We start from the raw sequence: 23482 nt of genomic DNA, 5'->3' as shown, positions 1-23482 counted from the left end.
CTGTTGGTTAGGAATTTCATTATTCTCAAGGTACAAGTGAGTTTCTTTTTTAAATGCAATGGGTAGGCTCCTCAATTTCTCTTCCATTTGGTGGAATCCTCTGACATGGATTGAAGAGTCATTCTGGAAACACAGGGGAGATCCATGTGCTTTCACTCAGGGGAGGTTGGAGTATTTTCTTTTTGTTTGAAATAGAATTAACGTGCTCTGTATGCATAGCTGGTAACCTGTATTCTTATTAAGGAAAAGATAATTTTCACTTGTAGATCTTCTGTTAGACAAAGAAGAAACCCAAAGGAGGGGGCAGATCTGACTAGCATTCAGGAGCTCATTGATGAAATTGACTGTAATTGTCATTCTGGTGAGGTTTTTGCATGCTCATTTGAATGTTAAGCAGAGGTGCTTTCTTTGAGTTTAGCAGATGCAGCTGTTCATACAGAAATATGTTTTTACAGGTCTGCTGGAAGTTGTAAGGCACTGTACATATGTTGGACTGGCGGACGACATCTCTGCAGTGCTTCAGCACGACACTCATCTTTATCTTGCATTTGTGGTGAACTTGATTTACTAATTATGTTGTTGTAGTTTTCTTGAAATTCCATATAATCAAATGACTATCTATAGAACTGTAGAAAAATTAAATTTGCAAGCTAGTATGGAGGACACACCCTCCATACTACTGACATAGGCAAGATATATAATGAAATTGTGAGGACGATCCAACACTAAATAATTGGCCTAGAAAGAAGTAGGTGCTGGATATATAATTCTCATAACACCTATTAGAAAAAAAATTCTCATAACTCCCTGAATGTTTGACTTGTTATACGACTTCATTGTTTCTTTTGCTGTTTTAATGCAATTACAGCAAAGAGCTCATGTATCAGCAAGTTCTGCGCCTGTTTGCCCATTTTAATGCCATGCAATTAAGTGACCTGGCTCCAATTTTTGAGTTGATTATGATGGCATTGAAAGAAGACAATTCAGATCCGGGATGCCATGAGAATGATGGCCTAATAGAGAAAATCGCAGAAGTTACTTTGGCTTCCTTGGAGTGATCTCCTTTCTTATATTTGCTGTCTCTCTTCTCAAGTTAGGCTGTAGTTACTTACTTTCAGCAATACTCTTTTCTTTTGTAGATTCTATTGCTTTATGTAAGTTGTAATTTTTAGGTGAACCTTTTCTATACTGCCTGTGTTCACGAGGATTTGCCATTTAATTTTTTATACTTATTAAAAGAATGAAGTTCTGATATGTGTCTGAAGGTTTTACGGTTTACCTCAGTAGGCATAAGAATTTTCCTTTTCCGTTGGCGTTTGCTGTTTATTTAAGATGTGTGGTGGTAACATGGAATGGCTGGAACCGGGCATGTGAAGGTCAATGCATGTTCACATGCCCAAGTAGCAGAAAAACTTAGTATTGACAACTTTGGTAATATGTATTTAAGGTCTACATGTGCTCATCTACTAATACACTCCTTATACAGTAGCAGAAAACTTAATATTGATAGCTTTTGGTAATATGTAAATAATGACTACGGTGACTATAAAGATTTTACCCAATCATGATGCAAGAATATTTGATGGATCTGAGCTCTCTTCCAGGTTGATGAAAACACAAGCAAAAGGGATCTGTAAGACTGTAACCATTTCAATTTACTAGAAATTTATTTTTTATTCTTAACCATCTGCATTCTCTTCTCATTGTATCTCAATAATCAATTTGAAACTGTTTATGTTAAGTTCTCAAGATATCTATTCTGTTTTGAAACCATTTGATAAGTTATTACAATAGAGTTGAGGTTATATGTCAGAAAATTGCCTGCATCTATGCACCTTTTAAATTTCATTAACCACAGTTGACTGATTCTTTAACTAACATCATATTTTGATGTTTCTCCAGATGAATACCGAATTGCTCAAGCAAAAGGCTGGACTGTTAGAGGATTATTTCTGCATTCATATTGATATACGTGGAAATTTGTCTAGATTTCCCGTCATACTTGAGCAGTACACACCTGACATGGATCGTGTCCCTGAATTTGTACTTTGTTTGGGCAATGATGTACGCATTCAAGTTTATATAACCTTTTTTTTTTATAATTAATAAGATAAATTTATTTCAAGTAAATAGGCATAGCCCAAGTACACAGGAAGTATACAAATGAGAACACCTACTTACTAGCTAAAACAGAAAATAACCAAAACAAAACAGTACAACCATTCCCATTCCTTACAAGATTCTTCACCCAAAAACTTAAGAGTGCTAAGAAAAAACTCCCCGAGTTCCCCCATAGAACGTGCACAATTATCAAAGCATCTCTTATTCCTCTCTAGCCATAAACACCAAAGTAAGCACAGGAGAATCATCTTCAGCACTGCAGTAGTATTACTTCTCCCCTCGATACCTTGCCAGCAAGCAAAGAAATCCGCCACCTGCCTAGGCATCACCCATAAAATGCCTATCCTTGCAAAAATGTCATTCCACAACAAAGTTGCCACATCACAATGAAGAAAAAGATGGTCAATAGATTCACCATCCTTTTTACACATAAAACACCATTCAGCCATCTGAAAGCCTCTCTTCCTCAAGTTGTCTGCAGTTAATATTTTCCCTAGGGACACCAGCCAGCAGAAAAAGGCAACCTTACTAGGCACCTTGGCTCTCCAAATACTTTTCCATGGGTAATCTTTGACCCCATAACTGTTTAACACCTTATAATATAACTTATTCCTTTATGCTTTTGTTTTCCTCTTCAATATAATATCAAGTTTTTGGTTTATGATTTTGTTCTGAAAGGCATCGTCAGTTTCTGCTCTGGAAAGATTGTCTCCTTGTTACTCACACTTGAAAAGATGTATTAACACACATGTACATTCAAACACATACAGCCACATCTATGCTACTATTTTACTTGATCAATGTCTAAAACCTTCTTCTTCTGTTGTGTATTGGTATTTATTTGGGCCTAGAATGCAAATGGGCGAGAGAAAAAATATACTGTGCTATAGCAACTGGTGTCAACTTCCAATGTGTCTGAGAGTCGGATGTTAAGTATGAGAAATGCATGTCCCTTTTGTTTTGATACACTTGCACAAAGAACACGTGAAAATTCAAAGTAATTTCAGCTCTTAGACGGTAGTCTAAGACAGGTTTAAGTCTCTCAGACGTTTAGTCTGGAGGCATGTCTCTCAGACTGTTAATCTGAAGGCATAGGACAAGACCCTGTCAGCTGCAAAGAAATTTGTGGGCTGGAGAGCGAGAAAATGTTAGTTTTTCATTTGTATTTTACAGGTCAAAAGTTGTAATTGTCCGCTTCATTAATGAATGGAACAGTGTTTCCCCTTTCAAAAAAAAAAAAGTAATTTCAGCTCTTAGGATTTAATCAAGTAGGAAACTGATGGGTGAAACATGAGGAGTCACGTATCAGTGCTCACATTCTTTTTCCTTGGCGGAGATATGTACTTTATTTTCTGTGAAATTTGATTTGGTCTTTGTCATAGGTCGACTGGGAGGATGAGAAAAATTGCTTCCAATCAATTTCAGCTGCTCTTGGAATCTTTTATGCCATGCATCCTCCCATGTTACCCAACCCATCAGGTGATGGTATGCAGTTCTACAAAAAGAGAAAACCTCTCAGGAATCCTGAAGATGAAGAAAATACTCCTGAGAATATAGGTATGGTGTTGTGGCTGCGCTTTCATTCTGTACATAATATTTGTTAGCTAAATTATCAAAAGTTTCTTAACTTATAAAAAAAAAAACCTAAAGTTTCATGTCTCTATGCTCTTTCCTTTTCAATGAACTTAGTTTAATAGCCAAAAAATATTATACATCTGATTTCACCACTTTTCTCGATCTTTGAGTACACATTTAGACAGTATGAAAATTCAAGTTCTAAAAGCGTTACACCTAAAACTCCGGGTGGTTAAAAATGTTTTTATGTTTGCAAGTCAGGCATTTTTGTATTCACATGTTAACTCTTACATAATTTCCCAGAAGGGAAAGTAGGGTAGGGATGCAATGTTTGACATGCTGTTAAACTGTATAAGCAACTGACTTTCTTGTTGCAATTAAAATTTATAACTTTTTGTTGTCATCAATCCAATCATGATCAAAAAGCTACATCCTCAACCCCTTATGGGGGAACATTGCACTTCTTTTTTTGTTCGGGTTTCAACCTAGTAGTGCTATTTGGTGTTTCCAGGGGATGATACCACAGGAGAGAATGAAATTGAGCAGGAACTACTTTCGGAGGCAGAGACTGTGTGGGTACAGCGTGAATGGTCAATCCAACACGTATTGTTTCCATCCATGAGACTCTTTTTCAAGCCACCTAGTTCAATGGCTACTAATGGAACCTTTGTCCGGGTAAGTCTTATTTCATCGAGGCTCTAATGAAATCTCGGTCTATAAGCAGAAAAAATAATAACATCTTGAGCTATGACCTAGGCTGGAAATTATTTTGTCACATGCATCTTGTGTAGGAAGCTTCACACTCTGACAATGCTATCAGTTGACTAGCATTATGAAAAAAGTCCAATAATTAGGTGTTTTGGATTAGATATAAGACTCTTCTCTCTTTTCCTCCCTCCCTTCACTCACTGATCACTTTGTGTTCTTTAGTTTGTTTATTTATTTTTCCTTCTTTTTCAATTTTTGGGATGGTCTGAAGATGGGAAGGACGTTATATGCTCTTTACATTTTAGGATTGGGAACTTACTTGGGTTGCCGCTTTCTACAGGTCGCTTCACTGGAGAAGCTTTACAAGATCTTTGAAAGATGTTAATATAGTTGTTCTGTTCAGATCTAGTGACAGGAGAATGGGGCTATTGTCTGAGGCATTTGTGTTCATTGATAGTGTAATTCAGTTTATTAACTTTTTAGCTTTGCTTTGTGAAGGAATCTGGGTTAAGTGTCGATGGATTATGGGTTTTGTGGGTTTTGGTTGCCATAGTCCAGTATTGGGAGCCTCAATAATCCCCTGTTAGTTCATACCCCATACAAAATTAAACACCTCATGGTACATCTGGATTTGGGGCTAACTTGGTCATTCAATCTGGCTACTTGAATGGGAAGTGGGAACTGAGGATGACGATAAGGTGGCTTGAAATATCTTGTTTCTTGTGTGGGAGAAGATAATTTTGTATTAGGAATTTAGGAAAGATGAATTGAGAGATTATAACTGGAGTTAAATTGTAACTCTTTTAGAGTATTTTTATTTTTCTTTTCGCATGAATTCGGGAAAATGATTTGAGTTGCTCGTTTCTAATGTCTTGATCAAGATCATTGTTGTATAGTATTTATTACAATTTGAGGAGAAATAAATGTCTGATTAGAATAAAATAGAAGGAACGCAATATAATATACATAAGTCGTGAAACTCTTGAGGAAAATCAATGAAATTTTCCCTGTAAAGGCGGCATAAATGTGAGAAAGAGTCTTTTTTGTAACAAATAAGTATTGGTGTTTGTTTGTGTTGATGAGAAAACCAAAGTAGAAAGTTATGGAGGAAATTGAGAGAATGGTTGTTGAAAGATCGCATTAAGGAAAGTGGAGGAGGGCAGGGATGTCAAATCTCTGATGGGATGGTGTGTATGAAAGACGTCATTGCTTACAAAAACAAACCATCCCGGACCCGACCGGCTTTTAAGACGTATTTATCGGAAAAAAATTTAATTATAAATATAATTATGTATTAATATATATATTAATTTATTGTGATTGAATAAAAAGTAAATTTTATTAAAAATAATATTAATTTAAAATTTAAATATAAATAAATTAGTTAGTATTAATATATAGATTAATACACAATTTTATTATACATAGCAAAACTTATTTGTCAGTATCTAATGTTGTTGTGTGCTCGTAAGTCGTATGTATTCATCCAGCAAAAATGATACACCAACTTTTATTTTGATGTGATGTTTTTAAATATTTAAAAAAATATTATTTTATTGAAAATTGTAAATAAATTGTAATTGACTTGTAAGACTCTAACTCCGCATGCAAATCAGGGTGCTCTGACTTCCTTATTTTCAGCCCTCAAAACAAAAAGATAAAACCCCCAAACGCTAAACAGAACCACACCACGTTTTCTCTATCTTCTGCTGGGACTATGGTCACTTCTATCTTCTTTTTTATTTTCTTCCCTCTTCCACTTGTTTTTTTTTTTTTTTTTAAAAGATGACAGTACTTCAATTTTATTAATAGTCTTTATTTATGACAAAAAAAAATCATAATTACAACCCGACACCTGAGTGCTACAAATAAAAAATAAATACATTCCAGTTATCCAAAACTAAAAACACTAACCAAATAAAGTACCTTAACTAATGTTAATAATACAAGAACCAAGACAAAACACTAAAACAAGAAAAAACCTGCACCTGCAAAAAAAACCAACCACACATACAAATAATAATAATAATTCAAGAATATAGAGAGAAAAACCAACTTACCAGGATCAAACTTATGAGATACGCAAATAAGGAAGACCAAACCTATCCATCCGAATAAGACCTCTTAGTTGAGTAGGAATATCATCATCATCAGCCCAGTCTATAGTTAAGCCCTTATCACTCCGTTTTGTAAGAAAATTAACCACAACATTTCCTTCACAAAAAATATGGCGAATACGATACTCTATGCACGTAAAGTACACATTTAATTTATCCCAGAAATTTTCTAAGTACCAGATATTACAAGACCCTTTAGTGATCCAACTAACCAGAAACTGAGAATTTGTCTCAATCTCAACGTGAAAAAATTCAAGGTAAAAGCACCTGTGAACCCCTTCCAACATACTACATAACTCTGCATAATTATTAGAACTATGACCCAACAACACAGAATACGCCATACAAAGCTTGCCACCATTATCACGAATAACACCCCCAGTATCACCCGGTCTCGAATTACCTAAACTACTACCGTCAGGATTAAACTTCATCCAACCAAATTGAGGCCTAGACCATCTCACCACACGTACCTGGAATTTCAAGTCTATTCAAAATAGCAATATCATGAATAGAAAGCTAAAAAACTTTCATGATCAAATGCATAATTCTACGAAGCTAAAATTTAATAACTTGCCAAACCCCTCTTCCACTTATCGTTTTAATATTTTGGAGTATTTGCTCGAATCTTGAATGAATCTTCGTACTATTTTTTTTTTTTTTTTTTTTCCCTAAGCAAGTTGTGAATCTTCGTACTATTTGTTGAATACTCATCCAAGGTGAAGGAGCTCTTTAATCAAAGAAAATTATATCATTATCTAAGTTGTAGAATAGTCGGTGATGTATCATTATCCTTTATTTAATATCTCTTCCATCGAATACTGATCATCCAATGTAAAGGAACTATTTTTCAACATCGATCTCTTCAGTTAGTCTTCCACTTTTTATTGTAATATTTTTAGAATATTTTCTCGAGCTAAGTACTAGGGTTCCATTAAGGATTAGATTATTCAATTTGGTTTTAAACTAATCTTAATTAAACTGTTTATAACTCCATATTTTAAATCTGTTTTGCCACGGAAATAATGTATCTAAATCATTCGTTATCGTCTTCTAGTCTCCACTTTTGAAAAAATTGATTACCCATTCCATATGTTACGAAGACATTTGATCTTTCGAGGTTTTTTTCCCCCTATCCCAATCAAACTCGAGAAAAACTTCCACGATTGCGTAGGCTTCGAAATTTTCACGTTTTTGAGTTAGCCGCCTACCTAAATTGAATAAATTCACGAAGAATGGATTTCGGGAAAAAAACAGATACAAAAGTACTGAAGTTGTGTGGTAATGTTTCTGTATATTAATTAATATAATTGGATCCTCTCTTTTCTGAGAAATTGTCAGGGAATCTTGAGGCTTTACACTTTGTGTTGTCCCCACGTGATATATATTATGTATATATAGCAAGTGGAAATAGAATTACTATCTAGCTGGCATCATCCTGTAGTTCCAAAATATTCAAGAACTCAAACCTCCCGTCCAACCCACCCAAAAAGAAACAAGAAAACAGTCGAGAGGGCTTGGAAAGCAGAAAAACATGGAGAAGAAAAATATGTCCATTTATGTAGCGTGCTTGGTATCTTCCATGGTTCTCAATCTCTTCTTTATCGCCAATCTGTACGTGGGTGAAGATTGGAAGCTCGGCCTCAGTTGGAGCAAAAAAGCTGCAGCTGAAGCCGAGGCTGTGGCTGCTATATCATGCTCAGGCCATGGCAGAGCCTACTTGGATGGGGTGGTTCTTAACGAAAAGGGATCTCCGGTTTGTGAGTGCAATTCTTGCTATGGAGGCCCTGACTGCTCTGAGTTTTCACCTGCTTGTGCTGTAAATGCTGAAAGGTCTCTCTCTCTCTCTCTCTCTCTCTCTGATATGTGCATATGGCTTTTTGAGATTTATTGTTTTCATCTTTGTGAAATTTTTCGTATCCAGTTGAAACGGTACAGTGAAATAGTCATCCTAAATTAAGCAACCATTAGTTGTGGCAACACATCCTCTACCAATGAGGATGATCTGGTCAAAGTCGATGCCCGGTCAGTGGCGGAGCTAAAAATTTATTCTAGCATAGTCAAATAAAATTAGAACAATATACATAAAATATTTTTATACAATTTTTTTTACGATATATAATAATCTGACATAAGAAGATTTATAATTAAAAAAAATACGTTTAATACAACTTATATATTAAAAAAATATTTAATATGTCAAGAAAAATATATTCTTGAAATAATATAAATACATTTATATAAATATATTAAAAAAAAAAATACAGAGTGTCTAAAATTAAAATTGTAACTTGCATTATTTTAAACAAATAAAATCATTAAGTATTGAATCTAAATCAAAATTCTTAATTATTTCTCTTTTAATACAAACAATGAAAAGATGTTAGAAATGCTACTGGTTATAGTTACAATTTTTTTTTTATAATAAAAATTATGTATTTTATTTTATATGAGATGTGTTTTATTTATTTCATTTTTATATCAAATTAAATTTTTTAAAAGGACTAAAATAATTTTTAGAGAAAGGGCCAATATATGATAAATTAATATTATTTTATTCAATAAAAAAAAATTAACACACACACATATATATATATATATATATATATATATATATATATTTTCAAATTTGTAGGTGGGGCCATGGCCACCCCCTGCCCCATGTGGCTCCGCCACTGTGTCCGGTTGCTATCCACTTTTGTGATTACGACAGAGTGTTCTCAACTATCCAAAAATCTGATATGCATGAAGATTAAAATTTCATATTATATTTTCTTATCAAGATTTAACAGGAGTTTAGATATTAGTTATTGATACTACAATGAATATTTGGCATTGTATTGCAACAAGCTAAAAGCTAATAAAAAATGTTTATAAAAAGTAACTGGTGGTGGAACGACGTCATCTTCCATGATGATCTACGCTCCTGATGGACCATGATACAACCTCAATGTTGGTGAGCTGTTGAAATGAAAGAGGAGTTTTGAGAATCCACAACAGTGGCTTTTAAATATTCTTCATGAGTAAATGAAATGCCTTAAAAGGGTTTTAGCAACAATTTCTTTTTTAAAAAAGGAATGGGATCATATTCCCAGTACTTTATCGATATCACCGTTCCTTAATCTCTGTTTTAAAGAAAGAAAATCCATGATCACAAGTCTATGTTACATATAATAATGCACCCTCCATCCTTACATTCAGTACCAATAATGCATCCTCGATCCTTATATTGCGTATATTATACGATTAAGCATCTACATATAAATTGTTATATATTGTAGTGGAGATCCATATTTTTTGGAGCCATTCTGGAGGCAACATGCAGCAAGCAGTGCACTTGTAGTGGCGGGATGGCATCGAATGGGGTATTCATACAGTGACCACACTTACATCTGTCAAGAGCTAGAGAGGCACGTGCGCATCTTACATTCCGTTGTTGGAAATGCAGTCACTGCCGGGAGGTACATCGTCTTTGGTGCCGGCTCGACTCAACTCCTTAATGCAGCTGTTAACGCATTATCCTCTGATGATTCCTCTATGTCCACACCGATAGTTGCATCAATTCCTTATTATCCGGTTGGTATTAATTCATTCATAATTTCAAGTACTCTATATATTTCTTTAGGGTGCGTAGTACAGTTTACATTTGAGATATTAGCTTTGATTGAATGATTTAGCTTCATCCTCTTGATATGAGATACAAATGAAGAAGGATTGAAGATTATGGAATTGTTGCGCACTCCGGCTTGTCCAAAAATCACACAAGATGATAGAGAGACAATATTAAAGTGGTTCGGCAACTTGCTTACGTCCACTGAAGCGGAAAATCAATATTTTCAATATGTTTGTACAATTTTACAAACACTCATAAACAACTCTCTATCTCTCTCAAATGGCCTATGTTCTTGATTTCTCTAGAACCTATTTTCGCCCTTAACCCTATCTTGATCTCTCACCGCAGTGAGGATAACTTATCTTTAACAAATGGCCTCCTTTTATAAGAGGAGCCATGGGGGACAAATCTCCCACGTTTTTTGACCAAGATGCAGCCTCTTTTGATTTTGCTGGAGAGCTCGGCCTAATAGAGCTAATAAATAAAACGGTGCCTAATAATCCAAGAAAGAAAATGGTGCACACTTGGGTGGTTTTTCAACATGAATGATCATTAAATTGCTGAGATGATAAACTTCGTCTTAGTTATAATTGAAAAAAAAAATAGCAGTTAGAATTTTATTTCTTATTCCAGAGTTGTCCTAAAACTTGGAGATTTTTATTCCTAGTTCATTCTTACCTCGAGTTCTTTTTTAAATGATGTACATGAAGCTGGAATCAAAATACTGCAACAGGTTTATAAAATGCAAACGGACATTTTTCAATCAACGAACTTTAAGTTTGAAGGAGATGCATCCCTATGGAAGAACAGGACTGCAGATGCTACTGTGAATGTCATTGAGTTCGTAACTTCACCAAACAATCCAGATGGACAGCCGAACAAGGCAGTTCTTAGCGGTCCAAATGCCAAAGCAATTCATGATCATGCCTACTATTGGCCACACTTTTCAGCCATTCCAACTCCAGCAGATGAAGATGTTATGTTGTTCACAATTTCTAAACTGACGGGTCATGCCAGCACTAGATTCGGGTAAGAAGAGAACCCTTTATATATCCCTATCTAGAGCACATTAACAAGACTGTATTAGTACTTAAATTCTAAACCGTTGTAGATAATTTAATTGGTAATAACAAATTAATATGGGCTGCATTTAGGTAATCAGATTGTTGGGTTCCATGCTTGCAGGTGGGCAATAATAAAGGATAAGGCTGTGTACGAACGAATGATACTGTATATGAACTTAAACACTTATGGCGTTTCTCGAGATTCTCAATTAAGAGCTTTAAAGCTCTTAAAAGTAGTCATTGAAGGGGGAGGAAGAGAAATCTTTGAATTTGGGTACAAGACCATGAGAGATCGATGGCAAAAATTGAATGAGACTCTATCCAAGTCGAAACGCTTCTCTCTCCAGAAAATTACACCTCAGTACTGCAGTTTTCTGCATGAAGTTAGGGAATCTTCACCAGGTAAACAAACATGGTCACACATAGATAGTACTACTGTATGTTCCATTTTGGAAGAAAAGATTAAAAAAAAGACCAGCTCGAATTAATCCAGCATTCTTATTCTTAACAATTTTGAACTCAATTAATTATAATGACAGCTTATGCATGGGTGAAGTGTGAGAGGGAAGAGGACAGAGATTGTAATGCGGTCCTCCAAGGAGCCAATATTAATGGCCGTGAAGGCAGCAAGTTTGCTGCTGAAGATCGTTACGTACGTCTGAGCCTCATACGAAGCCAAGACGATTTTGATTTACTGCTCCAACGTTTGAACAAACTCTTGGGGGAAGAAGGGGCAAAGCCTTTATAATTAATGCCGTCAATCATCATTAGGACTGTATTTATCATTATCATTATCTTTCTGTAGGAAAATAAGACAACGGATAATGATTTTATTAGCTGGTCATGTATACCTGCATCTTGTAAAGAAACTTTTTACCTCATCCATCCCTCGTGGATGTTGGGTAGCAAAAGCACATACCAACATGAAAATACAGAAAAGCAATGCTTCTTAATAGAAGAGTATCTCTCGTATTTTTGTCCAAATTTGAGAATTTAAAGTGGGAGAGAGATAAATATATAAAATAAGACATACGGCATTTATTATTCATTTGTACGGATAACAATAAATGTCGTAGAAATTACTTTTATGTATCACTCTTTTTTTTACTTGAGATCCTCAAATTCAAAATTCAAGCAGAATGTGAGAGGAACTTGATCCCTTATTAATGTGTAGCAACAGGTAACCGTAGGTTTGGAATTACATTTTCTGAGAAAAAAGATCATGTTTAGTTCGGGGAATAGATCCCCGAAATACAAGAGCCATTTTGTAGTTTGATTAGTCTCCAAAAGTGGTCCAATCGCTCCACCATTTTAAGAAGATGATCAGGGTAGCCATTCTTTAAACGTGACTCTTTTAAGCGATTTCTACATGCCTGATTTTGCGATCTTCACCGTGCATAATAATGTAACAAAGAAGCAATGAGCACTTCACAGGTAGTACTTGACACGCCAGAGCAAAGAAAACATTTTCCCAAATGAAATTGAAGTACTTAATTAATTCTCTCTCAAATACAACATCTGTAAGACAAGGTAAACTTGTTGCGATAGAAATCTAAACATTGATCTTGCAGATGGATCACAAAGGTATATGTTGCTGAAGGTGTACTCTTTAAGGGATGACAGCTGCTGGTACAAGCTTTATTTAACATAATCAAGTCACCAACTATTCATTCAAGTTAATTCATAGGGTCGAGACGAACCAGAAGACCATTCACTGAAGTAGGCGATGGATTGTATGTAATTTTTTCGTATGGATCTACTTTCTCCAGTTTGAATTTGGTGACCACATTATGCATGAAAGTGAGAATTTCTGATCTTGCATATTCTTTCCCCGGGCACATTCTAGGTCCTCCTCCAAACGGTACAAAAGTGTATGGTGCAGGAACTTTTCCTTCGAATCTTGAAGGATCGAACTTTTCTGGTTCAGGAAAATATTTGGGATTTTTGTGTTGAACTTACCGTCCAGTAGTTCTGCAAGAAAATAAATTGAGAAAGATAAATTCCAAGTTGTTTATAAACGATTGGTACCCTCAATTAATTGGCCTGTATATATGCATAGATACTTAACTGCATCCCTTCCATCCCTTTGGAATTGTAAAACCTGCATAAGTGAATTCAGACGTGACCTCTCTGAATGCCCCTTGACCAGGTGGTGCTAACCTCATTGCTTCACATGCCACATTCCAAGTATACTTCATATTTTTAATATCATCCCAATTCAACAACTCATCAGGACCTTTGGACTCTGCAATCTGCATTTGTTCTATTAAAACAAGCAAACCACTGTCAGATCTAATTAAACTATATACTTCCTAAGAGCTGCAGCATAAAGAAAGGAATGCCTTTGGGCTTGCAAAATGCATAGGAGATACTGATCAAAATGTGACCTTTCAAGACCTCGCTATAGACACGGGGAAACTCTGCAAGGTAATTCAGGACGAATGTAATTGCAGTGCTTGCCGTATCGTGGCTGGCAATGAAGAAACCTATGATCTTATTAGCAATGTCCTTCTCCTCCATTCCCCTGTCATTTTCATCTCTTATAAGGAGGATGCGAGTCAACAAGTCTACTTGTGTCGACCCTTTATTCTCTGAGAGCTCCATCTCTCTCTTCCTAACGATGGATAAAAGCTCCTCGCGAATGAGTTTGCCTCCTTTGATGGCACGGCTAAAAGCTGTACCTGGAAAGTTAATGGGAATGGATATGAGGCCAGCCGTGACAAGACTGAAGGGATTCCCGAATTTGGTCACATGGTCGGGGTCTTTGATATTCATAAACAACCGACAAGCCAATGCAAAGGTGTACTTCCTTGTCAATGGGAAAACCTTAACTTCTTTATGAGGAAACCAATCTGTCTCCAAGTGTTCTTTAGCCAAAGAATCCATTATAGGTATGTAATGTTGTAGAGCTTCTGGCTTGAGAAACTCGGGGAGATAGCTACGCATTTTGGCGGTTTCTACTCTGGTAGAATATTCGACGTCCAGGTGGTGACATACTTGTTCTCACTTGAAAACAAGAACTTGTTCCCAGAAGGGCCGCAGAACACAGCAAAGCTCTCTCCAAGCAAGGAGGTTCGGAACAGTTCTGGTGAGTATTTGCTCATTCTATCAGCAATGAACTTGTCTGGATCACCATTTTTACTCGCCATGGCATATTCCAGGGTTTCACCTATGATGGGCCATCCTTATCTACCTGGCGGAAGATTGCAGGAAGAAGCTTTGCGTCTATAAATGCGGAAGAGGAGAGGAAGAGACATGCACAGGATTACAATCTTAAGTAGATACGAAAGAAAGAGATCCATATCTTTCTGCTTAACAAGAACTGACTAGGGAACAACTTTGTGTTTGGCGAGGAACATCAAAACACGACTGGGATTTAAATAGGCTCTTGTTCTTGTTTTCACGACTAGACGGGCAATGTTTATGGTGATTTTTTAAAGTTAATTGATTATTCTTCTTGTTTCGATGGTGAAAGAAAATTCTGTTTTTTGTTGGACGCGATGATGTATGTCCCTTGTTATAAAAAAACCCTCTTATATTTGAAAAAAGGTTTAATGTTATTATGATATTATAGACTAAAGTTTTATTTTATAAAGCTATTCTGTTTTCACCGAATATAAGCCCTCTGATATATTCTCAAACAGAAAACATAATATTCATAATAACCACAGTTTGATGATAATCAAAACCCTAGAAACAGCAGTATACCAATAGATGTCCAGATTACCAATATACACCTCGAGATTGAACAGTATTATACAGCTCAACAGAAATGATGAATATCTTCCAATATTTTCGCAAGAAAGCATCAAGAATCAAATATGAGCAATAAGAACAATAAAGAAACTAAAAGCAAGGAAAGAACACACCAGATTACGTGGTTCGACCCTAATGGTCTACATCCACGGCAGGAATGGGCCTCAGAGCTTTTTATTGATGAACAATACTTCACAGAGAAGCCTCAGTACACATAGAGTCACAAATCCCTCACAGAACCCTCAAGAAATCACTCTGATTTCTTCTCTCTACAAGAAATTCTCACCGAAACCCTAATCCCCCTCTCTGTTCTCTCTGTTCTCTCTCTCTCTCTCTGAAACGGCCAATATGTACAGAATGAATGTCAACTAGGGTTTACACCGTATAGCACATATATATATGTTACAAGAGATGCTGACACGTGTAGGTAATCCAGCGGCTCAACCCTTAAACGTAGTGAAAAAAGCACGAGCCTCTCACGTGATTTCATCAGCTCAGATTAAAACACATCAACGATCCAGATTTGGCCATTTGTACATCATCCTTCAATCAAAAGCTTCAAGAGAGGATATTAGAAGATTAAAGTAAAACATTAATAGATAAATGTATTGACACACGTATTACAAATCTCCACCTTGGCAAAACATTTATTTGCCACAAGATAAAAAAAATTTCTCATCATTGGCTCATTCCTGCATTGTCCCTCTAAGAGGGACTAGTCCTAGACTCCATACCTAATAAGTTCAGACAGTGTCTGAACTTGGACCAAGGGACTGACTTGGTCATCATATCTGAGGGGTTATCCTCAGTTGGGACCTTTTCCACACCTACTATTTTAGATTCTATAACATCCCTCACAAAATGAAGCCTCACATCAATATGTTTTGATCTTTCATGAAAAACTTGGTTTTTAGCTAAGTGCAGTGTACTTTGATTATCATAGTAGACTGTGATATTACTATTGAAAATATTTAACTCACTAGCAATACCCTGCAGCCATATGGCCTCTTTAATGGCTTCTGTTAGTGCTATATATTCAGCTTCTGTGGTTGATAAAGCCACCACAGATTGTAGGTGTGATTTCCAGCTAATAGCTCCCCCAAAAGCAGTAAAAACATAACCAGTTAGTGACTTCCTAGTGTCTATGCTTCCTGCATAATCAGAGTCTACAAATCCAGCCAATTTACAACCCTTTACAACATTCTTTCCAAAACTAAGTCCCAAGTTAGTTGTGCCTCCTAGGTACCTTAACACCCATTTGATAGCTTGCCAATGAGGTTTCCCAGGGTTACCCATAAACCTACTAACCATACTAACTGCATAGGTCAGATCAGGCCTGGAACAAACCATTGCATACATTATACTTCCAACCATGCTAGCATATGGAATTTGTTTCATAAAACTGATATCCAAGTCTGTTTTAGGAGCCTGGTCTGAGGACAATTTGAAATGTTGTCCTAAGGGTGTACTTACAGATTTTACTTGTTCCATACCAAATCTATTTAGAATTTTAGAAATGTAATTTTTCTGAGATAAATATAGCATACTAGCACTTCTATCTCTTTCAATTTCCATTCCTAAAATTTTCTTAGCAGGACCCAGATCCTTCATTTCAAATTCTGATTTCAGCATGCTTTTGACTTGATTTATCAAAACAGTGTCTTTACAAGCTATTAACATGTCATCAACATACAAAAGGAGATAAACACATATTCCTTTTTCTTCCTTGTAATAGACACAGCTATCATAGCAGCTTCTTTTAAAATTATTGTTAATCATGTGTGTATCAAATCTTTTATACCACTGCCTAGGTGATTGTTTGAGACCATATAAAGATTTCTTTAGTAAACACACTTGATTACTTTTAATTTCATTTGTAAAGCCTTCAGGAGGCTGCATATGAATTTCTTCCTCAAGTTCTCCATGCAGAAATGCAGTTTTAACATCTAGTTGTTCTAAATGCAGATTTTCATAAGCAGTATAAGCCAACAGTAGCCTAATTGAGGTATGTTTAACCACTGGAGAGAAGATTTCATTGAAATCTATCCCTTCTCTCTGTGAAAATCCTTTGGCTACTAGTCTAGCCTTATACCTGGTCCCTTCTACCCCTGGTATGCCTTCCTTTTTCTTAAAGATCCATTTGGATCCTATAAGTTTTACCCCCTTAGGTTTAGGTACTAAAACCCAGGTTTTATTTTTATTTAGAGATTCCATTTCCTCTTGCATAGCAAGAATCCATTTTGAAGAATCCTTGCTATTCACTGCCTCTTTATAGGTCCTAGGTTCCTGGTACACCACTTCATCAGCTACAGTTAGAGCAAACATAGTGAGCTCTGCCTCCCCATACCTTATAGGTGGTTTTATAACTCTCTTCTTCCTATCTCTAACTAGGTTATATGAGTTATCACCACCTATATCTTTGTCCCCTGAGTCTTCTTCCTCAGGTTTGCTACTTTCCCCAATTTCAGGTTCAGATTGGGCTCTTGGTTGCTCCACCTCAATCTGAGATCCACTTGGGGACTGGTCAGTCTTGGGATCACACTTTTCCTCTTGTGCCCGAGCCATTTGTGACTCATTAAAGGTCACATCTCTGCTCACAATGCAGTTATACCTACCAGGCCCATCTACCCAAAGCTTGTACCCCTTAACCCCTTCAGGATACCCTATGAATATACACTTGAGTGCCCTAGGTTCCAACTTGTCAGTTTTTGAGTGTGCATAAGCAACACAACCAAAAATTCTTAAGTAGTCATAACTAGGAGGTTTTCCAGACCACAACTCATGTGGTGTTTTAAACCCTATGGCAGATGATGGGCATCTATTTATGAGATGTACAGCAGTAGTGGCAGCCTCTGCCCAGAATGTTTTGGGCAGTCCTGAGTTTGACAACATACACCTCACTCTTTCTAAAATGGTTCTGTTCATTCTTTCAGCTAGACCATTTTGTTGGGGTGTTTCCCTCACTGTCTTATGCCTAAGAATTCCTTCTTTTTGACAGTACATATTAAACTCATTAGACAGAAACTCTAGTCCATTATCTGTTCTAAGGATTTTGAGTTTTCTACCTACTTGGTTTTCCACTAGGGTCTTCCACTCCTTGAATTTTTCAAAAGTGTCACTCTTGTTTTTAAGGATGTATATCCAAACCTTCCTAGAGTAATCATCCACTAATGATAGAAAGTAACTCCCTCCACTATGTGAATTTACTCTTGCTGGTCCCCATAGGTCAGAATGAACATAATCTAGGGTTTGTTTGGTGTTGTGGGTTGCTGACTTAAAACTAACCCTCTTAGCCTTTCCATAGATACAATCTTCACAGAAAGGTAAGTTCCCTAAGTTTTGGTCACTCAACAGCCCTTGTTTTTGTAATTCTAAGAGACCCCCTTGACTTACATGTCCAAGCCTCCTATGCCATAGTACTGCTTTGTTTTCTACTATGTTCTGAGTTGGGTATGCTTCCCCAACTACTGTTTTTCCAAGAAGGGTATACAACCCATTTTTAATTATTCCTTTCATAATAACTAGAGAGCCTTTAGTAACTCTAAGAACCCCTCCTTCAGATTTAAAGGTGTAACCTGCCAAATCAAGCATACCAAGAGAAATTAAGTTTCTCTTTAGTTCAGGTATGAACCTGACCTCCCTCAGTACCTTTTCAATCCCATCATGCATTTTTAGTCTCACTGACCCTATACCCATGACTTTACAGGACTTGTTATTTCCTAGAATTACTTGCCCCCCTTCCATCTTAGTGAAAGTCTCAAACCACTCTCTAATTGGACACATATGAAAAGAACAACCAGAGTCCAATATCCACTCTGTTTTAGAGTCCACTTCACTCACAGTAAGTACCTCAGCACTTTCATACCCCTCTAAGACCAGAGAAGCATCCACTGCCTCTTTGGTCTTGTTCCCAAAGTTTGTTTTTCTTTCAGGACAGTCCTTCTTAAAATGCCCTTCCTTATGGCAATGAAAACATTTAAACTGTTTTCCCCTTGATTTAGACCTAGATTTCTTATTTTCATTTTTACCTTTTTTCTCCCTTTTTTCTGTTCTGCCCCTAACTGATAGACCTTCCCCATGACCTTGTTTGGTATCTCCCCTATTTTGAAGTTCCCTAGTATGAAGTACAGATTGTACTTCATCTAGTGTCAAAGAGTCTCTACCATACATCATGGTTTCTTTAAGGCTTTGATATGATGAGTCCAAAGAACTCATCAAGAGGATGGCCTGATCCTCATCCTCCACCTTAATGTCTATGTTAGCTAGGTCTAGAATAATCTTGTTGAACTCATCAAGGTGCTGTCCTATTGGTGTTCCAGGGGCCATCTTAAAAGTATACAACTTAGTTTTCTTGTGTAGTCTGTTAGCTAGGGATTTGGTCATATACAAGTTTTCCAATTTTAGCCATATGCCTGCTGCAGTGTCCTCACTGGCCACCTCTCTCAGGACTTTATCCCCAAGAGAGAGGATTAAGGCACTGTGAGCCTTCTGGAGGATGTCCTTATGGACAATCCCCTTTTCTTCCTCTTTCAAGGAAGAACCTTTTTGTTTTTCACCAAGAAGGGCATCCTGCAGTCCATGTTGGACTAGCAGTGCCCTCATTTTAATTCTCCATAGGCCAAAATCGTTATCCCCAGTAAACTTCTCTATATCAAACCTCATGGTTCCCATGAAACCTAGGCTCTAGATACCAGTTGTTATAAAAAAACCCTCTTATATTTGAAAAAAGGTTTAATGTTATTATGATATTATAGACTAAAGTTTTATTTTATAAAGCTATTCTGTTTTCACCGAATATAAGCCCTCTGATATATTCTCAAACAGAAAACATAATATTCATAATAACCACAGTTTGATGATAATCAAAACCCTAGAAACAGCAGTATACCAATAGATGTCCAGATTACCAATATACACCTCGAGATTGAACAGTATTATACAGCTCAACAGAAATGATGAATATCTTCCAATATTTTCGCAAGAAAGCATCAAGAATCAAATATGAGCAATAAGAACAATAAAGAAACTAAAAGCAAGGAAAGAACACACCAGATTACGTGGTTCGACCCTAATGGTCTACATCCACGGCAGGAATGGGCCTCAGAGCTTTTTATTGATGAACAATACTTCACAGAGAAGCCTCAGTACACATAGAGTCACAAATCCCTCACAGAACCCTCAAGAAATCACTCTGATTTCTTCTCTCTACAAGAAATTCTCACCGAAACCCTAATCCCCCTCTCTGTTCTCTCTGTTCTCTCTCTCTCTCTCTGAAACGGCCAATATGTACAGAATGAATGTCAACTAGGGTTTACACCGTATAGCACATATATATATGTTACAAGAGATGCTGACACGTGTAGGTAATCCAGCGGCTCAACCCTTAAACGTAGTGAAAAAAGCACGAGCCTCTCACGTGATTTCATCAGCTCAGATTAAAACACATCAACGATCCAGATTTGGCCATTTGTACATCATCCTTCAATCAAAAGCTTCAAGAGAGGATATTAGAAGATTAAAGTAAAACATTAATAGATAAATGTATTGACACACGTATTACATCCCTTTTGAGAATGAGCATCCTAATAGATTATCCATACCACATATATATATATATTATCAACCTGGTTTTTCCATTTAGAAATCAGAGCTTATATCATCTAAATTCAAAGGATCTTGAGATCCCTACGACATATTTGATAACACCTGCCATTAGTAAATATAACTAACTGCATTTGTTTATCTTCCCGACTTTGGAGAAAAACAAAGAAAGAATTATATAATATTAGGGGCATAGGAAATTGGAGATTATTAGAGTTACAAATATAAATCCAAATATTTGTTTATGAAATTTCACAAACCAATAAACTAAAAACTAAAAGAAAGAGAATATAATCTTATTTTGAAAAAAAAAAAAAAAAAAGAAACCACCAAAGACCGATACATTCAATAAAGGAAGAGAAAGGTCAGACAGATAGATGAGGAAAATATATATTCCATTTTTTTGTTTTAGTATGTCAAGATTCGACCCGACCCGGTGCTAAAATATTATTTAAGTTAAAAACACATTGGAAAAAGGCCCAAAACAGTAGGAGCGAGTTTTGAGCATTGTTAAGAGTAAAAAAGACAGATAAGAGAATTTTGGTAGTTTTTATACATTCCACCCGCTGTGTTCTTTCTCTATTAATTAATTTTATGGAAATGAGTTGGCCGATTCAGGAGGCGTATTTAACTATTCTTACTGTACTGACCGCATGGAATATTTATCTAAAGCTATAGCATTAGCAATAAAACAGAATACAGATGCCACGCAACTCACTTTTTAGGGCCCAAAAGTAAGCCCAATATGGTCCACTCCTTATAAGCCGAGACAGAGTCCAGTACATCCCGACCCAGTAACAGAAAGACCCGTGAGTCCCAAGCCCAACTCACTCAAAATGGAGCACTACAGTGGGAAATATGAGAGTTGCATTTTATTTTATTTTTGGATACGGTTAACAGTAGAGACAGCGTCAGAATATCCCCACGATATTTTGTGTACTGTCAGGCCTTTTTATTTTTGGGATCCTAATTCCATCATGGAATGAGTCAACTGGTGCTACCAATCCTTATTAATGCGGCAGACTGTTGTATCGCTCTCTTTTTTGACTTTATTGTTTCGAAAAAGATGTGCACCATTCCATGGGAATCTCCACACAGAAAACTTTTTCTCATTTCCTTACTTTTGTTTTTTTAATCCTGGATGTAATTAGTTACATTTTGAACATGGCATTTCATTAATTAAGATAAACATCGCCACGCCAAAACAATTTTAGTGTGTTGTGTGATTGGTAGGTAATTGAGTGAATAAATACTTCAGATCCGATTATTGTCTGTGACTCACCAATATATATATATATATATATATATTAAGAAAGAGACGTGCCAGTGAAATAGTATTATACTTACAGTTGGTATGTTGACTCCTTTGAGGAAAAGTTTCCATTTCAAAGCTCTGCTTATTGGAATCCCAGCCTGTTTTTACTAAATATCACCCACCATAATTTTGTATTTTTTTCAAAAAAGGCTGTCCTAATTGTGAACCACATGGTACAGAGATAGATGCCCTACACTGCCAGTGTCGGTTGCAGATAGAAAGAACTTAGAAATAGACGGAAGAAGATAGATATCAGAGGGGTCATGTCGGCCTTCAAATCTGCCAGTTTTTGTCAACTACTCCATCTGCGGTCCACGTGAACCCCATTTTTTAATTTCTTTTATTTATTTATTTGTTTTGTGTGTTAGTGTTAATATATTTCGATCAATTGGCCTCCACCTGGCATTGATGCGATTGCTTGTAGGTGGGTCCCAAATTCTGAATTCAAACGCCAACCATTGGGTCGGAAAATAATAATAATAAACTCTAATATTTTACGGTAATTCATTGAAATAACTTTTACACTTTTTTTTAATAATTTTTTTCACCTTATTTAATTATTATAAAATTTTAAATTTAAAAATAAAAATAATATTAAAAATATTTTATTTTAATAATATTTTATTCAATTTTTAACTTTTATCTTAACTCGCATCGTTTTAAAAAATAAACGAAACCTTAATTCCGTCAATTTTTATTAGAATCTTATAATTAGGTTTTAAATAAAAAATCTGAGCTACAAACCTCTTATCCAAATATATATATATATATTATGTATATAAAAACAAATATTCCCGCAATCTAATCATACATATTTCTTATCCCAACATATTTTAAACATCTTTATATATGAACCATAATCTTACAACATATAACACATACTAAATATAATAAAATTGAAGATAAAAATATATATGAATAAGATTTAGTCAATTAGTCTATATCAATTTACTCATTCATAATTATTATTGTTGTGATAAGATGGGGTACTTCATCTCTCTCGCCCGCACACAAATCTTTTAACCATGCTTCAATTTTAATTACTTTGGCCTACACTTGAAGTAAAATGAGTGGACGGTACAACTACCGTACCACTGTTTCTTTTTTTTCTTTTCTTTTTAAATGTTATTTAAAAAAAAACAAAAATAATTAAGAATTATTTTAAGCAGTTCTCCACCTTCTGTCTCACTTCCGAACATTTTGTCGTGGGAAAATATTATTTATAATTTTTATATAACAATATGGGTTGATGGGTTAGTTATTAATATATTAAAGATTATGAAATTCAAAATTTGAATTAAAAAATATTAATAATAGAAATTTTTTATTCAATACATATAATATTATATTAAAATTATAAATATATATACAACACATCAAGAATTATAAACAGTGGAAAAAAGCCAAATCCTATTTTATTCTCTATACTCTCGATTATAATTTTAAGGATTTGTTTGAATTTAGAGATGAGATAAAATGATTTTAAATAAAAAATAAAATATTATTAAAATATTATTTTTTAATATTATTATTATTTTAAAATTAAAAAAATTTAATTATGATTTAAAAAATTAATTAATTAATTAATTAATTATATTTTATATAAAAACTT

General features: G+C 35.5%; 2 protein-coding genes and 1 pseudogene across 3 annotated transcripts; 2 read left to right on the top strand and 1 right to left on the bottom strand.

The window, feature by feature from the left end:
- The first annotated feature begins 171 nt into the window (after positions 1-171).
- On the top strand, positions 172-5215 carry LOC122317157 (DNA mismatch repair protein MLH1-like). Of its 2 annotated transcripts, none has more exons than XM_043134102.1 (6): positions 172-361; positions 456-1034; positions 1903-2064; positions 3504-3678; positions 4208-4371; positions 4745-5215. In XM_043134102.1, the coding sequence occupies exons 2-6, from the start codon at positions 879-881 to the stop codon at positions 4787-4789; spliced, it is 702 nt and encodes a 233-aa protein (XP_042990036.1). In that variant the 5' UTR covers positions 172-361; positions 456-878; the 3' UTR covers positions 4790-5215. The 2 variants fall into 2 exon arrangements, with proteins under 2 accessions (XP_042990036.1, XP_042990037.1); XM_043134103.1 differs by having other exon boundaries at positions 440-1034.
- Positions 5216-7864: 2649 nt separating this feature from the next.
- Positions 7865-12156, top strand: LOC122317519 (tryptophan aminotransferase-related protein 4-like). Its single transcript, XM_043134647.1, has 5 exons — positions 7865-8354; positions 9803-10097; positions 10868-11163; positions 11320-11600; positions 11738-12156. The coding sequence occupies exons 1-5, from the start codon at positions 8056-8058 to the stop codon at positions 11944-11946; spliced, it is 1380 nt and encodes a 459-aa protein (XP_042990581.1). The 5' UTR covers positions 7865-8055; the 3' UTR covers positions 11947-12156.
- A 554-nt stretch (positions 12157-12710) lies between these two features.
- On the bottom strand, positions 12711-14689 carry LOC122317520 (annotated as a pseudogene).
- Positions 14690-23482: the final 8793 nt, after the last annotated feature.

This window comes from Carya illinoinensis, chromosome 7 (assembly GCF_018687715.1).
Source record: "Carya illinoinensis cultivar Pawnee chromosome 7, C.illinoinensisPawnee_v1, whole genome shotgun sequence".
Taxonomy (NCBI): domain Eukaryota; kingdom Viridiplantae; phylum Streptophyta; class Magnoliopsida; order Fagales; family Juglandaceae; genus Carya; species Carya illinoinensis.
The sequence above is the reverse complement of the archived record's forward strand: the minus strand, read 5'-3'. Positions and strand labels throughout refer to the sequence as shown.